The following is a 23,894-nucleotide window of genomic DNA, read 5'->3' on the forward strand; positions in this document are numbered from 1 at the left end:
TGTAGAAGCAGTAGTAATAGTTATAATATTGTTATACAAAAATGTACAAGAATAGTTACATAATAGGCTTAATAATCAATTATAATAGTAAAACTAAATTTTTCATCAGCACCAGAGCAAATGCATTGTTAATCTATGTGTACAGATAAATATAAGACAGCTTATATTTTGTGGAGGAATATAACAGGTGCAGTATTCTTGTAAATCGGTTTCAGTCCATGGACCTCGAATGCTCTGAAACAGCAATAGTCCATAACTTGGCTGGCAGGAGGCCAACCCGAAGCACTGCATAATCTTCTAACGACAGGAATTCATTCTTGTTCTACTCCTTTTTGCAGCCACACATTTGCCATTTTCTTGGTTTGTACGTAGGCATGAAAGGAAGATAGGAGAAGAACTTGCATCTGAAACATAATTAGAAATTACAAACTAGCCATACCCGTGCGCTTCGTTGCACGTGTCATAAATAAATTGACTTAAATCTGTTATATTTCCAAATACAGCTTTGTTATTATTAATGAATAGACCTAATTAGTTTATTATAAGTTATAAGTCGTTTGCACCTGAATTATTTTCAAAATTGTGTTTAGAAGTTTGAATGTAACTGTTATTACCATGCAATACAGTCTGGAGTTGTTCAATTAATTCTACTTTTAAGTTTGGTATTACGTTAGACCTAACAGCGTCTGAAACAGAATAAATTTGTAAGAAATGAGGATTTGTCTCTCAGTTGGAAGAAGACTTTGTCGTCAAACGGCACCACTTGGAATAAGGTGTTGCACTGTCTTATATTATTTAATAGGTACATTGCAATTCGGTACTGTAAATGCACTTCCTAAAGACGACCAATAGGATAAAATTAATGAAGAAATTAAAATTGCTACATGCTTATTTCCACCATTAACACTGTGTATAATTAAACATAAATGCTTATAAAAGTCAGGAGAATAAATGCTTTTCACATTCTTTTGACATTATCATTGTGTAATGTATATTTACTTTCAGAATGTACATATGTGTGTTTCCCCATACTACCGTACTCTACTCTAAATAGCAACGTTGTAACCTCAACACATCTCTATCTACCTGCAGCGAGTCAACAACCTATAGTGCATGCACAGTAAACTTATTGTATCGGGTCCAAAGTCTCGAAGCCTGCGTATAACGCATTTGTGTCCAGTCCTCAATTCACTTTGGGGCTTCTGTAGTAACATAAAGCCTATGTCCTTCTGAAGGAACTACACTTTCCAATTATGACATAACTATCCAAATCGATTAAATAGTTCCCTAAGATTGCCTCATACAAACACACAAACACTCTCTTTTTATTAATATTTAGTATGTTATGAACTCACATGAATATCTTCCGCATAAAAATGGTTGTTGTGATAATACATACTTGACGTTGGTGGTTATAGCTGGGAGAAGTTGGTTTTGATTCAGTTAATGGTTATGGTTGGAGTGATAGTGGTCATGGTTGGAGTGATGGTGGTTGTCGTTAGGGTGGTGGTGATTATGGTTGGGGTGATGAAGATCGGGAATGGATATTATTGTTGTGATGATACATAGTTGACGTTGGTGATTACGGTTGGGAGGAGTCGGTTATGATTCAATTAATGGTTATGGTTAATGATGGTGGTTATGATCGAGGTGTTGGTGATTGTGGTTGAGGCGATGAAGTTCGGAAATGGATATGATTGTTGTGATAATATATGCTTGGCGTTGATGGTTATGGTTGGGAGATGTCGGTTATGATTCAATTAATGGTTATAGTGATTGTGAATATTGTGGCAACCGTGCTGGAAGATTCTCCTTGCCTCGGGAGTCTACGCGCGCGTCCGGTGGAGTGGGAGGCGCGGGACGCTGGGGCTCGGGCTTCGGCGGAAGTTGAAGCGCGGCGCGGCAAGGGGGAGAGAGCTGCGTGGCCGGCGCGGAGTGAAGGGGACGGACGTAAGGAAAACGTCTGGAGTTCGAGTGTTGTGGAGGCCCAGAAAGTTCGCGACACAGAACGATCAACAACGTGTGATTTGATAAATAAAAGCGCGAGCAGCCTTCAGTGAATTAGTCAGTCACTTGAATCAGTAGCGAGAGAGCGAGCCAGCCTTGGGCAGCGAGCGAGATGGACGTGAGTTCGAGTAAGTGAGTTAGTTAGTTTTGTCATCTGTGAGAGAGCTAGCTAGTCTTCAAGCGGGGTGAACCAGAGTTCGATGTACAGTGAACTTGAGTAGGTCTGCAACTGTGGCAGAGTCCAAGCTAGTGCGGCGTATCCGGAAGTCTTGGGTTCGAAGTGTAGTGAACTGTATCTGAAAGTCTTCGGTTCGAAGTGCAGTAAACTTTACCTGGAAGGCTTGGGGTTCGATGTACCGTGAACGTGAGTGAGTGAGCTAGAAGAACTAGCCAAGGCGAACGAACTGTGAACTGAGAACTGACAGTTTTGTTTTGTACATAGTGCTTTGTGAACATTAGTTGAAATTAGGAGTACATTGTTGTTCTTCTCAATAATACATGTGAATTGTCATTGTCGTTCGGTGGAGTGCAATAACGACTACTGTGTTGCTGTGTTGAGTGGAATACCCATTGTTGACGGGTGTGAGATTCAAGTTAGAAATAAAAGTCACACATTATTGTTGTTGAATAAAAGTTACAATATGGTTGGAGTGATTGTTAAGTTCGAGAATGGATATGATTTTGTGACGATATAGGAAGTCGGACAATAAAGTAATGAGACTGATTTTTTTTCCCCACCTGATGAGGCAACCCGACAGCATCCTGTGTTTGAGTTCGGTCCTTCCTCCACCCGAATTCCAACTGCCACCACTGTGAAAGTCGTCAATGTGGGGTAGCTGCTTGACTAGTGGAGTTGTGTGTTTGATCCTCGTCAATAAAATGAAATCGCATAATATCGCGCAACGGTATGACATTTTGTTTTGTGAGACACTCGGTGAAAATGCCACGAGAACAAACTTTTCGATGACATAAAATGTTTCTGAGGATGGAAACAAAGTTTGAGATGAACACTGAGTGGGTTGCCAACAACTGCAGGGACAGGTGACAACATTGTCAAGGTACTTGAAGTTTTACGAACTGACAGGTCATTAACAGCCAAAATGATAGCAGAGAATTGAACACGAATCGGGAAACTGTTCGCCTCATTCTCACTGAAGACCTGGGCATGAGAAAAATTTGTGCAAAGGTTCCAAAAATCTCACCGGGCAACAGCGAGATGAACGGAGAAAAATGTGGCTGCTGATTTGATTCAATACTGCCGCAGCATTCACATTCTCCCAACCTTGCTCCATGCGACTTCTTCTTATTCTTAAAAGTGAAATCAGTTGTGAAAGACGCCATTTTCGAATAACAGAAGACGTTCACATGGCTGTAACCCAGGCATTAAAAAGTGTACCGAAAAATGAGTTTCACAGTTGCTGCCAGCAGTGACAGAAACTTTGAGCTAAGTGTGTGCAGTCTCAAGGGAATACTTTGAAGATGATTCAAATTCCGAAATAAACAACTGCGGTGTAGATATTGGTGGCGAAATTTGTCTCATGGTGCACCTCCTCTCTGACTGAACGGGATCACACTGAATTCATCGACATACAGACATACGCAACAACGTGCACTCCTACATAACACAAGTCAGAAATCATAGAGGTCTTCTAACCTGCTTGGGGCTTTGACTGACATTATTAATGTACCAGGAGAAACTACTCCATCCAGTATAACTCTTGTGACAAACTTTCGAAGCCTGGTGATCACATTGTAGTTAGTTGAAGATGTACAGTAAGTGAAAGTGTTTTTTAAACCAGTCTTATTACTTTATTGTCCGATCTCGTATGTTTGAAGTTGGTGGTTATGGTTGGGAGATGTTGGTCATGATTCTATTAATGGTTGTGGTTGTAGTTGAGAGATGTTCGTGAGTCAATGGTTATGGCTGGAGTGATAGTATTACGGTTGGGCGATCGCTCAGTTCGGGATTGAGTATTATTGTTTTGATGGTATATTATGTTTTACGTTGGTTGTTACAGATGGAAATGTCGATTATGGTTCAGTTAATGGTTATGGTTGCAGTAATGGAGTTGTGGTCAGATGATATTAAATTATAATTTGAATTATTGTAATTGCGGTTTGGGTGATGGTTATTATTGTCGAAGTGGTAATGGTTGAATTTATGGTTATGGTTAGATTGATGTTGGTATTGGTTGAATTTTTGGTTATAGTTGGAGTGGTGCTGGTTATGCGAAATAACAAAATACAGTTTTATTGAATTTGTCTTGAAAAGTAAAAATAAACACGTCCGATCGGCGAAGGCACATATGCGTACAAGAACTAAAGAAATCACTGAGTGAATTGGAGATGCAGTGCCATTCACTAGCTGTTGTTCAGTGGGCTCGACTAGACCTGAATTCTCTCGCCCGTCACTCTTGACTCTTACCTCTTGACAATTCCCATTCCTACGGGAAAGTCGTAAGTGTTGGGCGTGTCATCCTCCTTATCTGGTACCAGTTTCATTTGTTCTTGCCAGGCAATTAAACCTCTCTCCTCTGGTGTACCTAGCCACACAAAAACAATAAATATTTATAAGTTACAATTCATTTCAAGCATTTAGTATATTAAAACACCTCAAAGTTACTTAAAATTATTTTTACGAATTCTCTTATTCGACATCGATTACGGAATGACAGCCTACGACAGGCTGTTGTCATGCCAACGGGCTATGAGATAACTATACAGGCTACCGCACACATACAGTAAGATAGTCAGACGATTATATAGTCGTTCGCACAAGATCCTTTAGAACAGCGATCGTCAAGAGAGTGTACGCTCGTGCTAGCGTCTCTTACCCTCGAGCCCTCTAGTGCATTTATGGGAGCGGACGGGTAAGCAATATTTCAGTGGCGGCTTTTCGTTCGTACCATAAATTACGTAACTCACTGGAATTCAATAATACTAATAGTGTAATGAAGCACCCAATGTTCACATGTGTATTTAAGTAAGCATGTTTTACATAGTTAATAAATAGTCAGGATTTCCGTTTTTCATGCCAAATTACTTAAAAAAAAAAGTCACCTCTGAAATTGTGTAGTCCAGTCAAAGGAGGAGACAAGCCACAAATCCTTGTATTTCACTGGAATGTGAGGAAATAATTTCTCTGGACTAAATTCTATGACATATTACTCTAATGGTAGGTTATATTTAAAATGTGTAAAATTTGGAATTTATGAGCACACACGGCAGAATATTAAAATTTATGTAAATATTTTAATTGTGGTTTATTCTCTTATATGACTGGGCCCCTCAGTTTTGAAAAAAAAATATCATTAGGAGAAACCTAATATATAAAGTACAGAAAGAAATTTTGAAAGAAATTTATGTAGACTACTTATAAAACCAAGTACATACGTTTTTGGGCTTGGAAGATGAATCGAACAAATTTCAGTTTATTTGATCTTCTTTTTTTAAAAGCATAAAATAATCTATCATTATTACGATTTTATTGTCGGTTGCTATCAGGTCGCATTTGAGAATAGCAATGTATGGAAAACAAACTACGTACGTCGCGTCGTGGCGAACTGTTCGAGACTGTCGACAGTTCTAGAAAGACCGAAACAGTCTTGTTCAGTATCAGACGGTCGGAGACGAAACTTGTCTCGTCCAAGACACGATGTCCGATGCAGTATTTTGCGGGCCTAGAGAAACGTTCTCTGATAACTGCACATCAGTATCGGAACTAATAATAATAATAATAATAATAATAATAATAATAATAATAATAATAATAATAATAGATCTTAATAATAATAATAATAATAATAATAATAATAATAATAGATCTTAATAATAATAATAATAATAATAGATCCTAATAATAATAATAATAATAATAATAATAATAATAATAATAATAATAATAATAATAATAATAATAATAATAATAATAATAATACGTCTTATATTGGTGTATTTTAACTGCTCCACCATTTCGATTCTTTCGTTGTCTTTTAATTTGTCGTATTCATTAGCATGACAGTTGTCATAGTGACGCTGCAGATTGTATTTTCTTATCACATTGAGTACCTTACTGCAAATTAAACATCTTGCTGCATTTTCAAACTCTGTAAAAAAAAATTGCCTCCTCCCATGAAGGGTTAAACAACGTAGGGGTGGAAGACGTACGTAAATCACTATTTGAACTTTCTGCCATCGTGTACGTACAAAAACCAGTCACAAGTGTATAGTATTTACTAGGGCAAGGCATTTAATGACCTATAAATTGGTAAAAAATGCAAAATAAAAAATGCATTTATGACCTAAAAATACAAAAAAATGACCTAAAAAAACAAAAAAATTACCAATAAAAAGTAAAGCATTGCCAATGAAAATACTTTTAATTACGTTAAGTACTCACTTGATTATTGAACTACATAAAATTAAAAAAAATACATGTTACAGTACCTTGTATTGCAGAAAATTCATTTCAAGTGCACTTTTACAACAATTTTGAATTGCAGTTAACAATCAAAACTTGGCGGAGATTTTCAAACAAAAATGATTGTCTATTGTCTGCTAGTACCGACTTATAAATGGAAAAGCTTCTCTCTACTTCAACGGAAACAATTGGAGCAAACTGAAAGCAAGCAATATCTCCTGGATTTAACTCACAGTCAGGAAAAGAAAAATTTTCACCAGACAAAGCTCTGCCAATTGAACACAATGTTGTGTACCCCTGTTCTTGCTTAGACAGTTTTTCATTTTCATTGACACTGCATCACCCACTTTACCACATGCACGGCTCAAATCATTCACCACTTTATCCACTATTTGTAGCTGTTCCACTAATGTCACTTGGGATTTTTCCAGTGCAGTTATGACATCAGGAAGGAATCCAAAATTAGTATTTATGTAAGAAAGTTTACCAGCAATTTCTTTATCAGCTAACAGTTCTTGCGCCTTTTTTTATTGACACTGACTCACCATTATCAAAAGAATCAACCACTTTCTTCACAACATCGAAATTCTTGCAATAATAACTGCAAGCTTGGAGCCATGTTCCCCATCTAGTCAAAACAGGTGAAAATGGCAATTGGATTTCTGGAGCTTCTGTTTTGAATGCTGAAATTCGAGAGGGGGCTTTCAAGAATACTTTCTTCACGCATCCAATTAATTTATCCACTTCAGGAAAATTTGCACGTACTTCTTCTGCGACCCGGTGTAATGCATGTGCTAAACACGTCACATGTACCATTTTTGGGTACAGTGCACTTAAAGAAGCAGCTGCTTTCATCATGTAGGGTGCTGCATCTAATATAAAAAGCAAGACACTGGAATTTCGAATCCCATCAGGCCAAAGTATTCTCAATGCATGGTCAAATACTAAGCTGATCGTTGAGTAGTTGACTTTGTCTAGCTGCTCACAATGTAGTAGAAATTGTTCTCCAGGGCTGTGTGCTTCTAAAACTCCAACAATAACATTAGCTACATAACGGCCCATAGAGTCTATTGTCTCGTCAATGGATACGAATACATTTCTTTCTCCAATCATTTCTCTTATTTTTTTCAAAGTTTTATCATAGCACCGAGCTATGTATGTTCTTCTCAATGTTCTGGGATCTGGAATTAATTTTCCGGTCTCCTCTTCTAAGAAAGTTCGCAGCTTAGGATGATTCAGTTTGTGAAGTGGAATATCAGCCGATAGAAAAGCTTCACATAGTTTCTCACAAAATGGCGAAAACGTTGAACACGTATCCCCCAGAAGCATTTGCTGTAAGATTACACTGGATTTATTTCCAAGTCTCTGCAGGCCACGTTTATGTTTCTCCCGTGACATGTGTTGTTCTATCGTAAACTTTTTTTCAGCAGCTACTCTTACATTGCAGATCTTGCAGAATAAAATACGACCGTCCGTTGAAAAAATATTTTCTCCATATTTTGAAACAAATGCCTTTAATTTAACACTAGCAGTTTCCTTTACTTTAGGCATTTTGCTCTTGACTTGTTCACACAGACGACTAGAAACAACTGACCACCTCAATTAACAGCATAACAATGCCAGTTTACCTGGAGAAAGGAATCTCTGTGGGAGTGTGGGTAAATTCCTAGAAGTGGGCAAGTTCATTATGCCTTGAAAAATAGGGGTACAAGCTAGCATACGCTCTAAGAATTTGAATAAAATTCCTAGAAGTGGGCAAGTTCATTATGCACATACCTTGAAAAATAGGGGTAGAAGCTAGCAAACATCTACTTAATTCCAAGAAATTGTACTGACAAGGAAAATACTGAATTATAATAAAAATCTCAAATCAAATACAAATAATGTCACAGACTTCCTGAAAAGTGTAAAAAATGCTCAAAATGACCTAAAAATTGCTAAAAAATGACATATCCGTAAAAAACTTAAGAAAATGCAAAAAAATGCCCTAACGAATTGCTTTTATTTAACCCAGTTTTTAATGTCATACATTTCCATATATGCTAGCAATATTTAAACCTTCATAAGAAAAAGATGCAAAATCATTAATTGCCTTGCCCTAGTATTTACTATTCTATTCTCCACTGATCGTCCGCATCAGCTAAGGCCAGATTCCTCCCCCTCCCTCCCGCGAAACATGCACAGACGTGCAGGCTTCCCTGCTCTCTATACCCAATACCCATTTCAGAGAGTGCTGACGACCATTGCTTTAGAAGATAATAGAGATGCACACACAGTTATGACTAGGCTTCGTGACTTCGGATCCGGCACAATAAGTTTACTGTGCATGTACTATAGGTTGTTGACTCGCTGCAGGTAGTGAAAGATAGAGATGTGTTGAGGTAACAACGTTGCTATTTAGAGTAGAGTACGGTAGTATGGGGAAACACACACATATGTACATTCTGAAAGCAAATATACATTACACAATGACAATGTCAAAAGAATGTAAAAAAACATTTATTCTCCTGTCTTTTATAAGCATTTGTGTTTAATTATACACAGTATTAATGGTGGAAATAAACATGTAGCAATTTTAATTTCTTCATTTACCCTGTTGGTCGTCTTTAGGAAGTGCAGTTACAGTACCGAATTGCAATGTACTATAAGATACATTTTCAGTGTCTCAAACGTAAATCTTTTTCGGTTATCTGCCAAACACAGTTTGTACTGTGAAAAGCTGCGCTCTATGTCGCATGGCGTGATAGGAGCAAAACGAAAAAACCTAACATCATTGCGGTCTCTAAGAGACAGTCCTTTATTCTCGGGTAAGTCTTTGTCCACTAATTTGCTGTTTATATTACACAATGTTCCATATCCGTTATTTTTACATAAAATTGATTTCCACTTCTGTTTTGCACGATCGGTAACCGGTGTACTTGGTGTTTCATTAATTCTCTATGTCATTTCCTATTAATTTGAGGGCTTCCGGCATCTCTTGCTGTGACTTTTCTAACCGTGTAATAGTTTCAGACACAGTTTGAAAATAGGTTTGTATGAAAACCAAATTATTCGTCAGAACCTTCAAATCCAGAACGTTTTCCTTTGCGTATTTGTTGGCATCCATTCTATAGTAAGTACCCCCACTCACTGTACGCTTTACCACTATACTCAGTACGCCGTTACGCGGATTTCCCACTGAACTCCTCTATTGGATCCGAAGTCTCGAAGCCTAGTTATGACACGACAACGACACAACTGGTAGTCGGTTATCTCTGCAAACAATCCCGGATTTTTTTGTCGGACAAAATAAATGTCGTTGGCCCTTCGAAATATATGAAAGAGTGTACACGAACGCCCTTTCAATCGTTCTAGCTTTCATTTCGTGAGAGCATTCGCAGAGAGTAGAGAATTGTCAAGCATGGATTTTGTGGAAATTGTTACATATGTGCATTTGTGATTTGCCTCAGGAAAAGAGGGAAAAGGAATTGTTGGGTGAATCCGTTGTATATTGAGACTGTTGAAAAGAAGATTCCATAATATGTATGAAACATAATGGAATTACCCTCCAAAATTCTTTTTTATGTTTATGAATGAGTACACAATATTTTGATGAATTTTTATTACCCATTGTTGAGATCGAGCTAGACTGCGACTGCATAATTAAAGCATGTTGTGTACTTCATAATTTTCTTCGCTTTAAGGATAGCGTACGTTTCATTGAGGGTCTTGAAACTATTGCTGAAAATAGCGTACTTAATTGTGGAAATAGATGTTAGGAGTTTGCTGAAGTTTTTATTTCACCTCAAGGATCAACACCAAATAACTACGAAAAAATGTAATATACAAACCATGTGAAAACAAGAAGGATTTCATCAAGAATGGCAGATTTGATGTGTTATAATAAGATGAAACAGCATTTAATTTGGTATACAATAATAATTCAACCATTATTTTATTTATTTATTTATTTATTTATTTATTTATTTATTTATTTATTTATTTATTTATTTATTTATTTATTTATTTATTTACTCATTCACTCAGTCATTCACTCACTGACTCACTCACTTATTTATATGTTTAATTTAATTTTTTATTTATTTACTTATTTATTTATTGATTTAACTTATTTATTTATTTATTTATTTATTTATTTATTTATTTATTTATTTATTTATTTATTTATTCTGGTAGAGTTAAGGCCATAGAGCCATGAAATTGTTATCAAGTAAATAGGCCTAAACTGTATGTTTAAGCTTAAATTGTTAAAAATTAATTGCTGAAATAAAATAAAAGACAAACTGTCCGTTCGAGCGGTTTTGTCGCAACGTCGTCGAAACGGGAGCAATCATGTGACAGTTACTTAACGGGGCTCTTTTCTTTAAGTTATTTTAAACAGTTGTATAATATTATATATAAATTTCAATTCCTAAGAGCAAATGTTTTCAGAAATTAGCTAAGACAGTCCAGCCACAAGCCTTAAACATATTATTTATTTAATGTACCGAGGTACATATGATGTTTCCATGCAGATATTCTGCGTCATCGTAAGATGAAAGAGTAGTGGAACGGAGAAAAATTCTCTCCGGCACCGGGATTTGAACCCGGGTTTTCAGCTCTACGTGCTGATGCTTTATCCACTAAATAATATATAATATGATATGCGTAAATCACTTGTGATTTAGACGGCGCGTTGTACCGTCGGATCCCGCCAACCAGTCACTCAATCGAGAGCACCTCCGCATATATGTGGACATTAGTCCTGCGTTCATAGACATCTATGACGTAGTGCAGAGGGCGGCCAACAGAGGGAACCCAAGAGGTGGAACTTAAACTGAGAGGATTCCATCCGACACCGGGATGGGAATCCGGTGTGGTTTAGTGGATAAAGCATCAGCACGTAGAGCTGAAAACCTGGGTTCAAATCCCGGTGCCGGAAGGAATTTTTCTCCGTTTCACTACTCTTTCATCTTACGATGACGTAGAATATTTGCATGGAAACATCATATGTACCTCAGTACATTAAATAATATATTTGCTGTAGGAAGCCAATAGCATAGATCGAAATCTCTTAACTTATCAGGAATCTCTTGAACCTCCGAGATTATATGAATTTAATTTTTCACACCATAATCTTCATATAGGCTTAGTATGATTAATAGGATACGTACCTGGTATGAGGTTATCACAGAGACAGCCAAGCACACCACCCACAAGAATGCTGGTGCTGAGGAGCACGGTTATGATACTATCGGCTATGTCACTTCCTGTGTGAATCACGTGCGGATTTTGTATCATCCACTTAGGCAACACCTGTAGGAAATAACATGTTTAATCAAATTTAACGTTTTGAGTAAGTCGCCATTGTGTTATTGAAGTGAAATTTCTTTAAGCAGAGTACCAGCCGAGATCTGTAAAACAAAATTCTGAGACGGATGTTTCTAGAGGGTTTTGTGTGTTGTTGCTACGAAATTCTGTACGTTGCAATGTTATCGCGTAAATAAAGTTGATGATGTTCGCGGTTTACCAGCGGTTTATACAGATTATTATTGACGTATTAATTGATGGGAGTGGGGCTGTTGCCGGATACTGCGTCTTCTGTGTAGTGTTATGACGTTATACAGTCGAAACCAGTTAGTGAAATTATATTGTTGCCAAGGTTTTGTAAACAAATATGCCGAAATCAGACGCTAAAAGCAGAATAGCTTGAAAGAAAGAGTGGAAACGATCCGCTGAAAATTGAGCCAAAAATGAAAAATATTTATTGTTAACAGTGCGCGATTGAAGGGCAAGGAAAATTATATTTTCTAAAATTCCTTCTGCAGTTACGTCACAAAGTGTCCTATTTCTTGAATGTTTCTACATCGCCAACAAAATACAGTCCCCGAGTTCAATGCTTGATCCAACTGTTGTCAGTGATTTCGAATTAAATCGTACTTCACCATATAAAGACTTCATATAAAAATGCTCATCAAGTATTTGAAAAGCAATCTATAAGTAATCATTTTGGTTTTGTGTGCTTTATTTTTTCATATGTCATTTTAAATATCATAAACCAGTGTGTTAGATTTAGCCCTAATTTATCGTCTCTCATTGCAGAAATATTTGAAAAGATTACCTACTACACATTGCAGGTTAAGAAGTTTCACTTTTGCTGCGCGTAAAGGCTACACACCGTTCCTGAGTTCCCAGCCTTCCGCAATATATCTTCCAGGATTCATTCCTTAAGAGCACTTCTAAAGGCTATTCGACACCTTGGAAGGGCCGTTGGAATAGATCCTGTGCTTCTTGATCACTTTGATATTATGAACTTAGAGTGGGGAAGGGCAGGAGTCCCCCATTGGGTGAACGGGTGAGGGGGTCGCATGCGGCCGGTGGGCTGGTACACCTCATCCTCATTCATCCCATAACATTTGGGTTGCACAATAGGCCTCAGTATGGGGGACGTGCAAAGGGTCATCCTAACCCGCCTGTAGCCACCGTGACATAACCTAACCTAACGAAAGGAAGAATCGGATATCAAACCTCTCAGGCAGTCGAAACATTCATACAAACATATCACTCTAGCTACGAGCCATGAACCGTCCTCCAGAGATCCGTGTATTAGAAATGTTTGCTTCTTTACACAGACGCATCGTATAAATTAATGTATCAATTATTCCACCGAACCTTTGTCTATTTATTATTTTAGCTGTTCTCAATAGTTACTTCAACTAAAATACAAGCGCTACGAGTTAGAGAACTTCAACGACGAAAAGTATTGTGTCCATCTCTAATCTCTTTGTGCGTGATGTCTAAAACAATTTAAGAACGGTAAGTCAGACACCCTGTAAAGGCCTATACCTGTGTTTTTCTGGGTGTACGGATTTATTTATTTATTCAGTTATTTATTTACTCACTCACCCACTCACTGATTGATTGATTTATTGATTGATTGATCGATCGATTGTTTGATTCATTCATTATTTGATGCATTTATTCATTTAATCTGGTGAAGTTACCACACCTTCTCTACCAAACCACCAGAATACAATAATTACCTATACAAAAACAAAATATGTAAAGAGAAGAAGTAATATTTAACATGTAAGATTGCCATAAGAAATCTATCAATAAAAAACAATGATAAAATAACTTAATTGGCATTGTTTAGAAATTACCAGGCTTTCACGATTTGTAAAACAAGAGAAAACCAAGCTTTGACTTACGTTATCTTGTTTTAAAATGGTCAGAGCCTACTAATTGTTAAACATGACCCACTGGTAAGTTATTAATATTCTTCTTTGTTCTATACGTAGGGCCTTATGGCAGTGTTAAATCTGTATGTCCTGCATCCAGAAAAATTCAAGGTATGTTGCAATTTATCCGGATTTAACATATGAAAATAAAGATAAATATTTTTTGTTAAGTTTATTTATAAATTCTTTAACATCTGTGATCATATCGCGTGTGTGGGATCGTGAATATATCAGTAGATCGTTTTTACCTTGTTTGTTCCTTTTTCTATTGTCGTGTGTTGTCGGCTTATGATCATGTAACTGATTTCATATTTTCATTAATGTTTCTGATATTGGTGATTGAGGCGATGATGAATCATAATATGTAAATTTCCAATCCGGCATTTGCCTTTGTGACTGAGAGAAACCATGAAAAATCAGTCAGATTGGTCGGTCATGGGGTTTGAACCCGGGAACTTCCGAATGCGAGTCTGAAACGTTCCCGTCCAAACCAACTCGCTCGGTAAAGAGAGACATTGAAAGGTATTATCCCTGACCACATAATATAACAGATTGATCAGCCTAATACACTTTCAAGACAACTTTGATCAATTTCACTATGCTGCATCTAGCGACTGGAAAAAGAAGTCACGTTATAACCCCGATGGAATATCATAAAGTAATAGCTTGCAGCGATCGTTAACAAAAAAAAAATCAATTTTTGATAGTGGAGATCATAGCTGTTGTTCTTTTGTACAGTGTGTTAATTAAGTATGGAATATTGCTAATAATTCTTTGTATATTAATTTTATGAAAAAAATCCAGAAACAAAAGTTGTTGGAGATATCTAACTAAAACTTATTGCTGTGGTCTCCAAAAGTATTGATTCATGTAAAGGGTGTGGCAAAAATAACACTTTTTTAATGACACTCTATATTGAATTTTACATATTTGAAATCTCCATTCAATTTTACATATGACTAAGCATAAATGTTGAATACTCTCTAGTAAATATTAAGGTTCTTTCAAACGCTTTGATAATGTAACACGAAATAAATGTGTGTATTCATATGGAGAAGGCCATGAAACAAACAAAACAATAACATAACTGTTTCAGAGAATGTTTAAAATTATAACAAATGTTCAAAATGAGAACCATTCACGGCAAAAAAATGTCCCAGTCTATCACGAAATCAGTCCATTGACTTTCTCACAATTTCAGTAGTGATCAGTTCCATCTCATTACTAATTCTTACTTTCAGGTCTTCAATACTGTTGGGTTTATCACGATACAACCTGGACTTTAAATAACCACACAGGAAGAAATCCAATGGGTTGAGGTCGGTGAGGTCTAGTTGGCCATTCAATGTGTCCTCTTCTTCCAATCCATCTACCAGGCAACATTTGGTTGAGGAAATCCATTACTCTTCTACTACAATGTAGAGGTGCACCATCTTGTTGAAACCAGATGTTCCCTTGACACACACCAGGAAGCAACTGTCTGAAAGCTGGGATAACATCATCGTGCAGAAGCTGTTGATACTTATCAGAGTTCAAATTTCCGTCTATGAAAAATGACACAGATTTACTGCTTCTCAGTAAACCTGCCCAGACATTGACTTTTTGTGGATACTGTGTATGTGCTTCTGCCATCCAATGGAGGTTGTGAGGAGACCAATACCGACAGTTATAGTGATTAACGGTGCCATGTGGAGAGAAAGTTACTTCTTCTGAAAATATGATACACTTCTCAAAATGTGGATTCTGATCTATCATCCCAATCATTGTTTCAGAGAATTCATTCCTTCTATCAAAATCATCCTCATTTAACTCTTGCACAAGATGAATTTTATATGGATGCCATTTCTGTGATTTCAACAATTTCCATACTGATACATGACTGACATATTCAAGTGCCACCTGTCTAGTTGATTTATGAGGATCTTCTTCAATATATAACATCATATCAAGGGCATTTTCATCACTTGTAATTTTATTGTTTTTGGTCTTCCAGCTTTTGGTTTATTCTTGAAACTTCCTGTTTCATTAAATGTTTTTACTATTTTTGAAACTATTGACTGTGTTATGTTCTTATTTGGGTATACCTCATTAAATAAATTATTACATATCTCTTGTTGATTTCTCTTTCTGTCACATAACCAACCATCATTAGGATTTCTATCCTTTCTCTTTCGGAAAGCATTGCCACGATGAACAGTTTTAAACTCAGGAATGAAAGGCGTCATTGTTGATTTATGTTATTGTTTTGTTGTTTCATGGCCTACTCCATGTGGATATACACATTTATTTTGTGTTACATATCAAAGAATTTGAAAGAACCACAATTTTAAACATTCTCTGAAACAGTTATGTTATTGTTTTGTTTGTTTCATGGCCTACTCTATTATGAATGCACACATTTATTTTACATTACATTATCAAAGCATTTGAAAGAACCATAACATTTATAAGGGAACAATCATCATTTATGTTGATTCTAACTTCTATTTGTATGTAAAATTGAATGGAGATTTCAAATACGTAACAATCAATATAGGGTGCCATTTAAAAAAGTTTTATTTTTTTGCCACACTCTGAACATGAATCAATACTTTTGTGAGACCACAGCCATAAGTTTTAGTTAGATATCTCCAAAAACTTTTGTTTTTGGTATTTTTAAATAAAATGAATATATAAGGAATTATTAGCAATATTCCATACTTAATTAAACACACTGTATATTGCCATTTTATAACATGGGAATGGAAAATCTGATATATATGTGATCAGGGGTATTAGGTAAAATTCATAACGCTTACCAATGAAAAGAAAATGGAGAAGCCAATAATGTAGAGGTTGCGAGCAGAATTCAAATCTACATACTGCAATGCCGATAAACCTGCAAATTGAACAAAAACAATACATGTTATATTAAATAAACTCACAAAACACAATTTTCGAATAATAGTAAATGAATTCTAGGATCTATATGGTCATGTTAAATATATTTTTATCTAGTGGTGGGCATTTGACGTCAGTAATTTCACCTAAACGTCCCCGTCTGATGGCAATGTGGCGAAGCTGTAGTTCGTTTAGTCGCCATAAGGCGTTGCCCTTGGTGCACCATGGGAGGCAAAGTACATAGCACTGCATGATGATGAAGATTAATGGAGCAATGGTGGATTGTCAGTAGAAGAAACGAGAGTGCCCCGCAAGAACCTACCACCAAGTTCCATGTTTGTCCACCACACATATTCTAGTTGGACCAGCAGTGTTTCGAACTCTGATTACAAGCGTGGAAAGCCGAAATTATAGCAGTTCGGCTGGCGCGCCTTGTATTAAATGTATTAAATGTAATAAAAATAATAAAAATAATAATAATAATAATAATAATAATAGTAATAATAATAATAATAATAATAATAATAATAATAGCGACAGAGACAGGAATAGCAATATCAATAGCAATAATTTTTGCGTCATGTTCTGATAAAACGTACATTTCTGAAGAGCGTAACAAAAAACAAATTTTGTAATTCTACATTCCAATATTAGTGTAAGGCTTAAAAGATGGATACTGAAAAACGACAGAACAGACTGGAAAAAGTGGAAGTGAAATTATTGAGGAATTGGCAGGCAATAGTTTAAAAGATCATAAAAGGTAATATCCAGACATCCCCCTTGAAGTTGCAAATGCAGAATATATTCCAAATATCGGTCACCAATAACATGCATAACATGTATAGTGAATGGAACCAGACATACAATAGTTACAGATATATTGCTAAAAGAAAATTGGACTGACTCAGAAAACATTGGAAAGACCAGATAAACCTGTAGACAGAACAGTTCAGATGACTTAATCCAGGGATTATTATTACTATTATTATTATTATTATTATTATTATTATTATTATTATTATTATTATTATCATGATGATGATCATAGTCACGATCTTTGAATTATTAAGTCAAGTTTCTACAGCCTATTAGATAATTGCGCTTTTCTTTTGTGTCGATGTCTTTTTGGAGTTGTATTTCACTTTTTTCACTTTTTTACTGTGTGGTAACGTCAGTATGCCACTGTAACATGATGTCGATAATATCCGTTGGAGATTAGGGTGTCCTCCGCAATGCTGATATTGGTTTTACTCGAAGGTCAGTAGTTATACGATTGACTAAGATGTTACTGTACGAGTAGAATCGCATTTCATCTGTTTTAATGTTTCTTAATTTCTCTTATTCGCCTTGCACCGTAGCATCGTGGTCTAAAGGCCCGTTCCCATTGAGCGGAATCGAACTGAATCGAATCGTCTGCTGCCGCTCATGTCTAGTGGAATCGAATCGAACCGATGAGAATCGAATTAAGCTTTAACACAATTATTACGTGATGAAGAAGAAAGGGAAGAAATACATAGGGCTATCCAAAAGTAGAAAGGGAAATACTGGATTAATTGTATTTTAACTAGGGATATAGCCTACATGGAGAATTTTCCACTTCATTTCACTACATTCTGAGAGACGGAACAAAATTTCGTTCAATAGCGATTCGTTGGATTTTAATTTTTACTTATTTTACCTTTAATTAATTTATTTCGCTCCGAGAATTTTTAAGGGAATAATTATTATAGTAGCAATTTTATGTTTTGTCATACAATAGCGGATAATTATTCTGAACAAAATGTATGAGTTTTTCTTAGTTCATATTATTAAATAGTAATTTTCTGTGTAGCCTACGTACTATTTCTGCAATAAATTTCAATAAAAATATCTTATTATTCTACCAAAAATGAATATGGCTCATTTGTTTTTTCATGAAGGCTTCGCAGAGAACACACAATCATACCCGAAACAAAGTAGCGAAAACCGATTTCGAAAATCAGCTATATTGCCCATAAGTTACCTCATCGAAAACCCTCCTTATATCGGTCTAAGACTCACTCACAGACAGTGTGGAATGTGGCACAATCTTGTTGAAAATGCATATTATATTATCTCTCGTTATCTGTTAACAACTAAAAAGATGGTGCGAGTATTTCTGCGCGGTAAAAAAAATCCATTTGACCATTTGCTGTATTTTCATAAAATATGGGCCCTATTATTCGTGTTGCAGTTACAGTACACCACACACCAATTCTTTCATCCTGAAGAGAAACTTCTTAAATGAGTCAGCGATTTTCTGTGTTCCAGTGTCTATAGTTTTGTGAACAAAGAGAATCTTGTAAAATTGAATTAAGTCCAAGCTGAGAAAACTATTAAATGCGGATCAACAAGACAATCAGCATATTATGCAAAAGCCAATTACAGAAAGTCATACAACTGACGTTGTCATGCGGTTTTAATTCGTGGACTACAGCCACTCTGTAAGGTTTCAATTTTAGCAATTCAGTAGTTCTATGCGCTAAATTTTATGAAACTCCTGTGAAACATGACGTTGTGTTCTCTTTGGAGAACGCCCTAATTGTCGAATTTCATTAAGTTTTCATCTATTAGAACACCCTATTCCCACCTAGAGATTCTATCGTTTACCAATCCTGTTTCCCTGAATCTAAGAACAAGTTTTCGCGCAATCTATGTGGAACAGAATGCCAGGGAATTGCTCTACAAATTGCCTACATACTTTCTACAAGACTCTGTTTGCACGTAAGTGCCGTACGCAAAAATTCTGTGTTATATACCCCATTTCAGTTTGGTTGACAGGCCTTTCCCCTCTACTCAAACTCTCTGCCATTAGTAAAGGAGAAGGTGCTACTGTCCATCTCACAAACGTTCGACACCAAAAAACTTTATTATTGAAAATGTGTACCAGTAATTTATATTTCGAAGGTATATACTAAGCGTTTGTATTTCACTTTTATTGTTGTTTAACTACATTAATTGCCACATTAAAAAGCTACTGAGCGCAGAAGATACATGTTTTCTTCGCCGTTAGTTGCTACACTAGAACATATACAAAGAGACAATTTGCACTGTGTCGCTCCCTTGACTTCTTAATACAAACTAAGAGAAAATTTCAGTATACGGATTCCTCACTGACAGTTAAATCTTAAAATACTAAAAAGAACAGATTTGTCTGCGTTTGTCGAATGCGCATCATCGTGCTTACGAAAAGGCACTTTTCAGTGCCAGTAATTTATTTTGTGTGCACAAGATAGGAATTTTGAAGTAAGAGGGAAAGGAAGGAATCCGTGTTCTTAAATTTATCCCAAACCAATATTCCTTATTTAATTAGTCATTAATTGAAAATATTGTAATAACGGCACTAAAATAGCCTATACTGAATCTTGCCAGACATCTGTGTGGCTGTATTTTATATTCCGTTATGTCCTTCATTTAATATTTCATTTTCTTGTGTGTACTGCTTGGGGAGGGGGTGCAGGTATAAGAGGTAACAGCTACCGCTTGGTCGCTGACGGACTGAGTGTAAGGAGGAGGTGGGAAAAATGCCTTCGCATCCTCTCAACTTGTGTGATATGTCGTTTAGTGTTAACTTGTGGTGTGCAATAAACTAAATTACATTCAAACACAGTAATATTAAAGACACGTGTTGGCTAGCTGGCTTTACGAGGACTGGGTCCAGGACGGGTCTGTATACGTTTGGCCCATTATGCGTCTTATATTATATGCGATGATTGACGAAGTGGCAGGTGGCCTGGATGGCATTCGTGAACCCGACACTGACAGGTGAGCTATCCTGCCTCACCCCCTGATAGATACAGATTCTGTTTCATGGATGAGTAGCCTGATAAGCCCCAGGGGTCCGGAGTCCCAAACCCATCCTGATATCCGATGCTGATAGGTGGGCCATTATTCCTCAGTGCCTGATTGAGCCAGGGCCCGTCCGTATACGAGTATCCTAATAAATCCTAGGGCCGGAACCCCATCAGCATCGGAAACCCGTTCATACCCTAAGATTTCACCCCAGCCTATTTTTACTATTGCAGATGATAGATAAAATGAGGGGGGGTGGTGAGTGTTGTTGGAATGATAGAGGAAAACGGGAGTACCCTGACAAAAACTCTCTGTGACGTTGTTTTCCACCACAAATTTCACACGAACTGCCGGGATCGAATCCGGGCCGCCTGGAAGACCAGCGCGTTACCTCTCGAGCCACGTCTGCACGTGAAGAGCTGTTAACGCAACGCACACTGCCGACTTCGCGCATGATATGGCTTTGAGTGGGGAGGTAACGAACAGAGAATGCCGGTTGGTCGGTCAGCAGTTGCCGCTTGCGTGCGTGGGGCCGGCCAATACCTGGCTGTTCTATGGACTCGTATTTTGACCTGCTCGTTTGCAAATGTAATATAAAATTTACAATCCTGGATATTTTATTATGCTTTGACCTTCTTCTCCTTCATACTTTAACTTCAGACTTAGATCTTCACGGATTTAGAGCTTAACTCTGTGCCCACACAAATAAATTTTGTCTTGCCGTAAGGTTACGGAGCGCCCAACGTTTCTATTTTCTTTCGGTTCATAGTTTAATAAAAAAGATGATATTGTATCGGGGTCCATTCTTTGAATATGTTAATGATAGTTATCTTATAGCTGACGTATTTTTTCAGTAACATTAAAATTAAATACCTTCAGATTTTTTCTGATATCTTCATCCATTTTTGTGTCTTAACCAGTCACTTCTCTCAGTGGACATAAGAACTTCACCTCCGCGTTTTCACTTTTCCTTCATCGGATCGACAAGTGTGCAATCCTCTCTTGCACATGTTATCACCGGCATGGCCATGATATTATAATATTTAAGTTAGTTTTAAAATTGTTATTTTTTAATGTCCTGTATATTGTTCCACACATTCTGTATTATTTGATATGTATTTATATAAATTAAGTACAAAAAATTATAAAACATACAAAATCAAGACCACCGGTACGAGCAAGGCTCGTGTTTGGGTGGGTGTAGTTCCATCTAATACAAGCAATATAAAAATAATACATAAATATATTATATAAAAACAAAAGATAAAAATGAGAACATAAAAAAGCTTTATACACAGACTCAACTTAAGTATCATATTATTGTATAAGCAGAGGTGTATTTTTTTTTTATTGAACTTAATAACAGAAAATATTGAAAATTCAGGACGCATTTTCGTTATGGAGTTACATAGGCCTAATCTTGGTCCTAGACTAATATTAAGTTTTAAACCTGCCACTGTAAAAAAAATGCCCTCTTAACGTTAAATTAACGTTTCGTCTAGTATTTTAAACTTAAGGAAATGGTATATAATCTTTATGATTTTTATGATAGTACTTCAATAATGTGTATATAGGCTATATAGACCTACTGTCACTGTAAAAACAATGTCCTCTTAATGGTAAATTAATGTTTAGTCTAGTATTTTAAACATAAGAAAATTGTATAATTATAATCTTTACGATTTTTGTGATAATACTTCAGTAATGTTTATATTAACGGGTTACATCAGCTGCTTGTCTATACGGATGACGTGAATATGTTAGGAGAAATCCTCAAACGATTAGGGAAAACACGGGAATTTTACTTGAAGCAAGTAAAGAGTTAGGTTTGGAAGTAAATCCCGAAAAGACAAAGTATATGATTATGTCTCGTGACGAGAATATTGTACGAAATGGAAATATAAAAATTGGAGATTTATCCTTTGAAGAGGTGGAAAAATTCAAATACCTGGGAGCAACAGTAACAAATATAAATGATACTTGGGACGAAATTAAACACAGAATAAATATGGGAAATGCCAGTTATTATTCGGTTGAGAAACTTTTATCATCCAGTCTGCTGTCAAAAAATCTGAAAGTTAGAATTTATAAAACAGTCATACGTATTACCGGTTGTTCTTTATGGTTGTGAAACTTGGACTCTCACTTTGAGAGAGGAACATAGGGTAAGGGTGTTAGAGAATAAGTTTCTTAGGAAAATATTTGGGGTTTAGAGGGATGAAGCTACAGAAGAATGGAGAAAGTTACACAACACAGAACTGCACGCATTGTATTCTTCACCTGACATAATTAGGAACATTACAGTAAATCCAAACGTTTGAGATGGGCAGGGCAAGTAGCACGTATGGGCGAATCCAGAAATGTATATAGAGTTGGGAGGCCATAGGGAAGAAGACCTTTGGAGAGGCCAAGACGTAGATGGGAAGATAATAGGCCTATTAAAATGGATTTGAGGGAGGTGAGATATGATGATAGAGACTAGATTAATCTTGCTTAGGATAGGGAACAATGGTGGGGTTATGTGAGGGCGGCAATGAATCTCCGGGTTCCTTAAAAGCCAGTAAGTATGTAAGTAAGTAATGAATGTATAATATTATATCCTGCCACTATAAAAATTGTTCTCTTAATGGTAAATTAACGTTTCGTCTAATATTTTAAATTTAAGAAAATGGGTAAATCATTTTATGATTTTTGTGATAATATTTCAGTAATGTTACATATAATTATTTTTCAATCTTATAGATTTTTAATTTAGAGAAGATGAGTTTAGAAGGACAATGAATAAGTTTTCTTAAACAAATTTTAACTTCCACTCCACGTAATAATGCCATATTTTATGATGGACTGAAAAGAGCTAAATAAACTGTACGACTGATTGGTAAAATATGACTAAGAATTACCAAATTTATAAATTGCTTTACGTAATTTGCTGCATAGGTAATAAATAAGAGACTACAATTTCAGATACTAAGGGAATACAATTTCAGATACTAATCAATAATGATGCCTATATATTTCACATACAATTAAACAGAAGAACTACAATATAATATTTCAGTTACTAAACTTGAGTACCTACAATGATTCAAAGACTGTTGACCAATAGATGTTAAAGAAAAAGGAATTAATGTTATTTTTTATATTTTACGAAAGAAAATTAAAATGAAGCCAATCTTTGACTACATTTGTACCTATGTTAGTATTTTTATGGACTTCATCCCAGGAATAACCACTAAATATGGCCATTGTATCATCTGCATACGAATGTATGGAGCCATGACTATTTTTCTTATCTAGATATTTTAATAAATCCAAATATTCCAAATGAAATAGGTTCTAAAATCGCCCCTTATGAAAACCCAATACACATATAATTTAGTTTTATATTCACGTTTAGGCAACATCTCATGAAATTTATTATTATTATTGTTATTGTTATTATTATTGTTATTATTATTATTATTATTATTATTATTATTATTATTATTATTATTATTATTGTCAGTTGTATGTCAGTGTTGTAATAGATTATGAGATCAATATACAGTGCATCGTCG

At 36.0% G+C, this 23,894-nt stretch overlaps 1 protein-coding gene across 4 annotated transcripts in view; it reads right to left on the bottom strand.

The window, feature by feature from the left end:
* Window positions 1-23,894, bottom strand: part of LOC138710511 (solute carrier family 23 member 1-like) — a 340,117-nt gene continuing 316,223 nt past the window's right edge. For all 4 annotated transcript variants that reach the window (XM_069841457.1, XM_069841458.1, XM_069841456.1 and 1 more), the window contains 4 exons: window positions 16,446-16,525; window positions 11,581-11,722; window positions 4,433-4,550; window positions 1-404 (listed from right to left, as the gene is read on the bottom strand). In XM_069841457.1, the coding sequence (XP_069697558.1) occupies window positions 323-404; window positions 4,433-4,550; window positions 11,581-11,722; window positions 16,446-16,525 (422 nt within the window). In that variant the 3' untranslated portion in view covers window positions 1-322. The remainder of the gene's footprint in view (window positions 405-4,432; window positions 4,551-11,580; window positions 11,723-16,445; window positions 16,526-23,894) is intronic.

The sequence above is a fragment of the Periplaneta americana genome, chromosome 12 (genome assembly GCF_040183065.1).
Source record: "Periplaneta americana isolate PAMFEO1 chromosome 12, P.americana_PAMFEO1_priV1, whole genome shotgun sequence".
NCBI lineage: Eukaryota > Metazoa > Arthropoda > Insecta > Blattodea > Blattidae > Periplaneta > Periplaneta americana.